The following is a 9,156-nucleotide window of genomic DNA, read 5'->3' on the forward strand; positions in this document are numbered from 1 at the left end:
AAATCTCGGTCCCGTCCGAGGAGGGTCTGATTTCCCCAATAGGGCTGTCTGTGAAGGGACACTTTTTTTCTCTCTTGTAACCTATATTCACTTGATGCTTACCATTATGGGAAACGCGAAATATGTATTGGTTCTAGCTGTGTGTTTCAGATAATGGAGGAAAAAACCCACCCGTGAAGTAAACTAGCTTTGTAGTACTGTACATGTGTATACGATAGTGTTCTTGACATTCCCGGATTTGCAAAATTGAGAGATAAGATAAGATAAGATAAGATGAGATGAGATGTGAGATGAGATGTGAGATGAGATGAGATGAGATATGAGATGAGATAATGTTTTTAGTTACGAGGGTAATGATATATAAGCAAAACATGTTTTATTACAAACCAACCCTCGCCCATGAGGGAACATTTCAACAATAACAACATTACTGACAGTCCACAAATATAACGGTAAAGATTAATTCATTGAATCACTATCATTTTGGAAAATATATACACAGAGAGAGAGAGAGAGAGAGAGAGAGAGAGAGAGAGAGAGAGAGAGAGAGAGACGGACGGACGGACGGACGGACAGACGGACAGACGGGCGGATGGACGGACGGACGGACGGACACAGACACAGAGGCTGACCGAGACAGACAGACAGACAGACAGACAGACAGACAGACAAGCAGGCAGGCAGGCAGGCAGGCAGGTAGGCAGGCGCGTATGCAGATATTGCAGGTTTGATAAATAGCTGAATAAGCAGAATGACAAAAGATAGATGAACTAGAAGTATAAGTATACCCAAATTGTTGCCTTTATCAGGACTAGTTTTCATTTGCTTTGTATCTTTATAATAAGATCTTTTCAGGAAATAACATTTCTTCGCTGACTATTACAGCGGCACTTACCTCAAGTCAGGATAGAATCCAGCAGGAAAAAGAAAAAGACGTGGACGCCGCTGCATCCGGGGGTTCTGACAACCAAAACCTGATTCTGATCGCTGTCATCGCCGTTGTGGCTCTTCTCCTCGTGATCGTTATCATCATCCTCGTCGTCAACCGACGACGGATGAAACGTTTGACGCGCCTTGTGTACAACGCTGGCCGCGAGGAAGTCATTGTTAGAGAAGGTAAGTGTGGGAAAAGTCGGGAGGGGGAGGGTATCGTGTGAGTGTAAGGGGGAGGTGTGTGTGTGTGTGTGTGTGTGTGTGTGTGTGTGTGTGTGTGTGTGTGTGTGTGTGTGTGTGTGTTTGTGTGTGTGTGTTTGTGTGTGTGTGTGTGTGTGTGTGTTTGTGTGTGTGTATGTTTAATTTGTGTGTGTGTGTGTGTGTGTGAGTGTGTGTGTGTGTATGTGTGTGTGTTTGTGTATGTGTGTGCGCGGGGGGGGGGGGGGGGGGTGGGGGGGGGTTGAGGGGGGGGGGGCGTTTGAGTTGGTGGAGAGATAGGGGTTGATAGACAATCTGTCATAATATCAGGTGAAAATGCTGTTGTCCCCTTGCACTTCGCAACTTGTGTTACAATCCGAACGATTACTCTTGCTTTTGAGTTAGCTTCAAGTTTGTTCCAATGACGGACCTACGTGGTAGCTAGTCTAAGGGACGAGGTAGTCTAACATGTACCATTGGAAGTGTGTTGTTAAAATGAACTGTTAGAATGTATATCAAACTCTAGGTTTCCTTGAGAGTTAAATGTTGAAGGATGGATGATAATACATTGTTGACGGATGCACGTTTTTGATTAAAAGCCCGACAATGATGTGCTTGGCAACTTAAAATTAAAAAAAAAAAAAATTTCATTGACTTCAGTTGGTTGTTGGTGTTTTTGTCCAGTCCTTTCAACCTGTTTGACAATGGAGGTCTATTGTGTTCATGCGAGTGTGCTGTTTATTTCAGATCCGAACCCTGTCAGTGGATTTTCCAATCCGGTCTATGCCTCGGGTCAGCCTCAGAATGTGACGTCACTTCCGTGTCAGGTGGCGACCCCTGCATACCAAGAGCAGATAACTGATCCTACTTTACTTCCTCCGCCTTACGAGGTGTGTGATGCTGTGTGTGTGTGTCACACTAACGCTGCTCTCTGTCCACAACTTTTTTCTTCTTCTTGTCGATCGCCTCTTTTCTTTTTTTAAAAATTTACACTTGGAGTCCACCTCTGGATATGGTTCACTAGTTTCAAAGCACTCTTTTCTTTTTACAAAATCCTTCTTTTCTAGCTCAAGCCACCCCCACCCCACTCTCCCCACAGTTTGTCTGTCTGAGATTGCCTGTATCTGTCTGTTTGACTGTCTGAGATTGCCTGTATCTGTCTGTTTGACTGTCTGAGATTGCCTGTATCTGTCTGTTTGCCTGTCTGAGATTGCCTGTATCTGTCTGTTTGACTGTCTGCGTATGAGGCTGTCTGTTTGCCTATCTGCGGTTGCCTTTATCTGTCTGTTTGTTTGTCTGCGTTTGCCTGTATCTGTCTGTGTGTCTATCTTAAAAAAAAGCACCTCGATGATTGCTCTTTGTTATGTTAAAGCACTGGCAGATCTCAGATATCAAGCCAAAACTGTTTTCACGGACATTACGTTCTCTGTCTTTTCAGGAAATGGACGGCGGTGCGGTTGCCGGAGCAGTAGGGGGAATAACCACGGCTGAGGCCTTGGACGTGAAGAAGGTAGACCTGTCGATTGTCCCCCCTGATGGGCAAGTCTCACCATCCACGCTCAGACGACTGGAAGCAAAAGCTAGCGAAGGAGGTAGGAATCTGTCTGTCTGTCTGACTGTTTGTGTGTGTGTGTGTGTGTGTGTGTGTGTGTGTGTGTGTGTGTGTGTGTGTGTGTGTGTGCGTGTGTGTGTTTGTAATTGTGTGTGTGTGTGTGTGTGTGTGTGTGTGTTTGTGTGTGTGTGTGTGTGTGTGTGTGTTGTGTGTGCGTGTGTGTGTGATTTTGTTTTTGTGATTGTGTGCATGCCTGAGTGCGTGCTTGTGTGTGGGTGTTTCCGTGTGTGTCCGTTCCTTTGTCTGTTAACCTGTGTCTCTACGTCTGCCTGCTTCCAGAAATATATATGTGTGTGTCCGTGTGTGTGTGTGTGTGTGGGGGGGGGGGGGTGGTGTGTCAGTGTGTGTGTGTGGGGGGTGTGTCTGTGTGTGTGTGTGGGGGTGTGTGTCTGTGTGTGTGTGTGTGTGTGTGTGTGTGTGTGTGTGTGTGTGTGTGTTTAGATCCTTTACCTGGTTAGTTATGTCACAGATAACAAGACAAAAACAAAAACAAGCAGAAGAACTTCATTACCCAATCAAATGATTCCATACCAGTTTACAATGTTGATAATGACGGCTACGGATAATCGAAGAATACAGTGTATGTGTTTTTTCTTATCCCAAAACAGATAACGCCAGCCCACCAGGAGACCGACAAAGCCATGTTTATTCTACAGTGGACGAAGAATGCATGGGACCGACTTCTGATGATGATGATGATGATGAAGACGAAGTAAAACTGAAGCTATAACACGCTGCGAATCTGCCCTCTCGATTGGAACTGTAGTTTTAACAAGGAGACGGAGATAGAAAGTGGCGGAGAGAGAGAGAGAGAGAGAGAGAGAGAGAGAGAGAGAGAGAGAGAGAGAGAGAGAGAGAGAGAGAGAGAGAACTTTGAACTTTTGAACTTTATTACAGGAAATATAGCATAAGGTCCGTAGGACCTTTCTTACAGCTAGTCCTGATCTAAGCAAACAAAATGGTTATAATCGAAATGGGAATACATAGGAACAAACTTTTTATGATGAAACGCAGACACACGCAATAATAGTAATATAAGAACAAGAAACTAAGTCCATCTCACGATGAACACGAGCCGAAATCATATGCACTCGACTTATGAAATAGAAAGAAATCAAATACGACGAAGAGAAGAAAAAGTGTGAAAGTACCATTAAACTTCCATGTCGGCGTGTGGCTGAGCTTAAAATAGGAATGTTGTTGCAATCTGTTATGCACTTTCCCTTTTGACAGGTAGTTTTTGCATGTACAGCAAAACACGGCCTTTTTTTACAAATCCTAAAGACTGTCGGAAACTTCGCATGCTCTCTTGTGAACGCCATGTGAAACATTGATTCTGAAACAAAAATCTATGGCATGAATGACAATGGAAAGACGGTCTCTCTCTGATTCCAAGTTCATAATGACAGTTATGAAGTGCTGAATTTAGAAAATCTGCAGATGAAGTAAAATCATTTGAATGTTGGCTTGTTGAAACTTCATAACAAACAGCCACCTCGTCTATATCATTATTTGAAAGAATGCAAACTTCCTTTGAAACACCAACATTTGTATGGAAAACTTCTGTTTCTGTCATCTTTGATTTCATTTGACAACTTGGACTGATGGCATCTTCCAGAGATATATCCATTACTTTCAACTTGCGCCTCTTTGTATTCCTGTAAGCCTGCCACTTATTTATAAAAAGAAACGTTTGATGCTTTTACCAAACAGTTAGTATAATGCACGCTCTACCTGTATTCGTTTTTAAATTCTGCAATGACTGAAGCGAAAGAGGTCTGTCTCAGTTTTGTCGTCAGTTTGTTGTGTACATTTACACACGCACAACGAACAACACATGCACAGGCCCGGGGGAAGCTCTCCTTTCTTATGTCCGACCATAGACGTATACATGTAGTTTACATGTTTATTAGTCATCTATTTGATTGATTACGTGTATGATATGACTGAGAATCGCATCGGTTTGATGCCGTGAACCCAACCGTGGCTGTGGCTGTCGTTTGAAGTAGCCTACTTCTTTATAAAGATTCATTTACATTCTACTTCTGACCAAGGCATGTTTGGTACCTACTGAATCCTTGTTGCGTGTAGTTTTACGTGGCACGTTGCCCAAAGTTGTATTCTTGAGGAGCATAAAATAAAACGTGTTACAAAGTTATCTCAAAACTCTGCAGTGACTGCTCGCACAGCAGGTCAGCTAATTATAGCACGCAGCCTCCACAGACAGCTTTCCAGCCGATACCATATGACTCGCCGCTCCTGCGGCTCGTCAATAAGATCATTCTTAGAGAGAGAGAGAGAGAGAGAGAGAGAGAGAGAGAGAGAGAGAGAGAGAGGCTTTGGATAGGGAGATGGGCAGAGAGTGAGAGAGGGGGGGGGGCGAGAGAGAGAGGCTTGGGAGAGGGAGACGGGCAGAGAGTGAGAGGGGGGGGGGGCGAGAGAGAGAGAGAGAGCGAGAGAGAGAGAGAGCGAGAGAGAGAGAGAGGCTTGGGAGAGGAAGATTGGCAGAGAGTTAGAGAGGGGGAGGGTGAGAGAGAGAGAGAGAGGGGGGGGGGGGGGGGCAGGGGAAAGCCAGAATGAAATTCAATTTTTTTCAAAGCTGTTTGACCAGGCGCTTTTGAGTCAAGTAGCCAATTTATTGTGTTTGTATATATATGATAAACAGAGCTTCGTTTGTTGTAGTTACATTGCATTCTTAAAAAGAGTCACACGCAGGCAATACTAGCTAGGCAGAAAATAGATATGCAGACAGAAATACAAAGTGACAAACACACTGACAGACAGGTAGGCAAGACACACAGAGTGACAAACAGACTCGCGTGCATATCCGCATGCACACATGGTCAAAATCAATGTGAATATATCCGGGGAGATGTTTGCTCAAATTAATGATCTACTGCAATGATTTCTTATTTGAAATGTTCTCCGCAGGTTTTGTTTATTTGTGTTTTTAATCGTATATATCTCAAACAGAATATGCAACGTGTGCCATTTCGTGTTCATAATTATTTCTTTTAACCGTTTGCCTTATTGCTATCTTAGAATTACTGATGATTGTTTTAACTCATGCGTTGTATTTTTCTATGCAGTCGATGCAGTTGTGTTGTCAGACGGTTTATTTCGAAAATCATATCTTGCCTTTGAGCAACTTTCAGCGTCCGATCGACTTCTTTAGATTTCAATCCGGATCCATAGCCAACTGAACATGTCTCTCTTGTCGGGTGGACGGATGTTTTGGTGAAACGTAGTTGGCCAAAATGGCAGTCACAACAATAACAGTGTTATTTAGAATAAATAAAGTTTAAATTTGTGTGAGTGCGCTCAGATCGCTCTCTCGTGCAGTCGGTCCCTTCTGCGGGATGGGTTACACCTTGGAGTAACTTGTTCGGCGGATGGGTCGGAATGCACGTGAGAGGGATCCTGTATCGTGTGGCAGTTGTGTGTGTATGGTCTATTGAGTAAAATATTCCTACGCCTAGATATGTGATTGTTAGCTTTTGTATTCAGTGTAGTCAGTCAGCTTTTGTAAACCGGGGCAGCAGCAGCAAAGTTTTTTGCCAGCTAAGCTGACTTGGAACATTTTACTCAGTTCTTTTTACTTCAAAATTTGTATACGCAGCAGTGCAAAATGACTGACAGAGACAGTTCCAAATTCAAGTTTGACAAGTGGGTCAAACAGCTCCCTTCTACGGTGGCAGAAATTTTGGTGGAGGCCGGTTTTGACACGCACATCGCACTGGTAAATAACAATAACAATAACAACACTTTATTGTCCATTAAAATGTTACATAAAAATGGAAAATTTTCTTCGGCACACCCTGCCTGCCTGTTAACGATTATAACAACAATTAGACAAAAGGACAACACACATAAAACATAAAACATTGGTTCACGTATGTAATAACAAGCACACCTATCATACTTCCAATAACACTGACCTAAAGTGTTGTCCGTGTCATCTTTAAATTGAATAAATTTACAGATAAAATCTAAATAAGGTCACACGTCTATTAAGACTATCACAATCAAATATAGATCAACGTGATATGTAACTTACGAGGTGTGATATGTCAGCTACAAGTGTGATGTGTTACTTATAATAAAAATGTGACAAGTAACTTTATTTGTTGATCTGTAACGTAGTTGTCGTGTAACATATTGGTGGAATGCCACTTAATGAAGTTATCATAATTTGAAGTGTTGCTATGTTGCACATTTCTTGAAAACTTCGGTAAAATGGCAACTGTGTTTAATAAGAGTTTTGCAATTGTAGCTCTGCAAAAGCCACGATCGCCTATCCTATCAATGTATGAGTCCATGCTGTTAAAGAATGTGAAGGAATGTTTAGGAGTTTGAACGGGAGCAATATCTTCCAAAGTAACTAAGCCGACATAATAATTATAGCTATATAGCTTTTCTGATGGACACGTGGGGGCATTCGGGGGCTGTGATTGGATGGTCTCTTCCGATCATCAAAGCATAATGCTACGGAAGTCGGCCATTTTTGCCAATATTCAAAAGCATATTGGCAATAACAAAGACGCATGGTTTCAGTTTACCCATCTGTACCACACGATGTTTCACTGAGTCGACAACAGCATACACTGACAACTTGAAATTCTTCTCGGGAATGTTTTTTAGCTTTACAAATGTTGATAGCATACCCTTTTCTGCTAACTTCCCGATGAAACAGGACTAAACCAATTATTTTCTGTCCCTAAACACCACAAAATGCCCAAAGTCGAAAGATGTAGTACAAACAGGGGAGTAAAACGGAACAGCCGTTTTTGTGTGCCAGTTGCTGACCGTCTGACACAAACTTTCGCATTCGGCTTTTCTTATCTCGTAACTCCACACTAAATACCCCACTTTCCCTCTGAAGTATTGGCACTAACATTCATGTAGTCGTTTATAACAGGTTGAAGAATTCGCTTCATGACGAGACAAGCATAAAATATAATGCCATTCACCCAAACTGAAAACTTCGCTGCCGTCTGCTCGCGTTGTACGGATTAGCTGTTCTCTTCTCCTCCCCCTTGTTGCATCCTAGTTCTTCAGTTGTTTCTAGTTTTCCGTTGATGTTGTGTTTTGGTCTTCTTCATAAGTAGTCTTGTTCAAAATTAAAAAAACTCAAACTTCTTTTTGTTGTGTACGAATGAACTAATAAAAAGCTATTTAACAGCTGTGTTGTCAAATCGAGTTTTTTTCCAAAGTCAGTGTGGTGCCTGCGCAAAACTAATGCGCATAAGAAACGGCGTCTGCTATCAAAACCTGAGATCAACGCATCGACACAAAAACTGTCATTGTGTAAGTTTGGAACAACAAATCAAGGTCAGAACAGCTATATAATCGCTAATTGTATTTTCAGCGTAGCAATAGGGTCCGATATTTAGACTCGAACAAGTATAATGCGACTAGTCTTCGACTCGTCGGCATTATACTTGTCTCGTCTAAATATCGGACCCTATTGCTACGCTGAAAACAGTTGTACCAAAACTATCACAAAAATATATTGTAAATCCAATTATTTTGGAAATAGAATGTTTTTACATGTTTTACACAAAACAAAATCAAGATTATATTTTAAATCCATTTTTGTAAATACAAAATGTGTCCCTGTGCGCACGAAAGGCTGGCTTATTCACATGTTGCAACATATCAATATGCGTTATGGGTTGTTCCCCTTTTTTATTTTTATAAAACACACTAATTACTTAAGTGGTGTTCATGTTTATGTGTTGTAACGTTGTAGTTTGTTCTACTCAAATAAAAAAAAGATGCTTGAAATGTTTGTGTAATTTCTATTCAGATTTTGTGTGGTGATGTGTACATTACTTACATTCAACCATAGACCATTTATCCTGGACCGCCAACTAGCTCTCTCTCTGTTCTTTCTCTCTATTACGAGGTAGCGGATATAGACAACACTTATTATCAAGAACATGTAACGCAGAAGCAAAGTTATCGTGGTTCTTTCATCTCAAAGAAAAACTCTCGCTTTAAAGTGTAATTATGTTCGTGGACGTGACTTTGCACAACGCACAACACGTGTTGTTTACCAGTTGTTACGGTACTGATTAATATTATCTTCACTGTTAGCTCTTTGATCACGAATACACAGAAGCGGAGATTCTTTCATCTCAAAGAAATTCGCCAACCTCAGTGCTTAATAATACGTGTAGGCGTGGTTTGCCAAGATCACACTTATTTTATTTACCTGTTCAGAACAGGACTGATTAACCCGTGACGATCTGTTTGCACAACAACAACAAAAAGACAGAAACAAAAACTAGCAGACAAAAAAAAGGTATTATTATTCTATCTCGGAGGGAAAAAAATCACAGAGTTTAATAATGTGCACAGGTGTAACTGCGAACTATTTATCACTGTGTATGTGTGTGTGTGTGTATGTG

The 9,156-nt window shown here is 41.7% G+C and overlaps 1 protein-coding gene across 1 annotated transcript in view; it reads left to right on the forward strand.

Moving 5' to 3' along the window:
- Window positions 1-5,110, forward strand: part of LOC138949902 (multiple epidermal growth factor-like domains protein 11) — a 61,032-nt gene extending 55,922 nt beyond the window's left edge. Inside the window, exons 27-30 of the mRNA XM_070321687.1 lie at window positions 886-1,116; window positions 1,879-2,021; window positions 2,570-2,723; window positions 3,352-5,110. Of these exons, the coding sequence (XP_070177788.1) occupies window positions 886-1,116; window positions 1,879-2,021; window positions 2,570-2,723; window positions 3,352-3,473 (650 nt within the window). The 3' untranslated portion in view covers window positions 3,474-5,110. The remainder of the gene's footprint in view (window positions 1-885; window positions 1,117-1,878; window positions 2,022-2,569; window positions 2,724-3,351) is intronic.
- Window positions 5,111-9,156: the final 4,046 nt, after the last annotated feature.

Source organism: Littorina saxatilis, linkage group LG16 (assembly GCF_037325665.1).
Source record: "Littorina saxatilis isolate snail1 linkage group LG16, US_GU_Lsax_2.0, whole genome shotgun sequence".
Lineage (NCBI taxonomy): Eukaryota > Metazoa > Mollusca > Gastropoda > Littorinimorpha > Littorinidae > Littorina > Littorina saxatilis.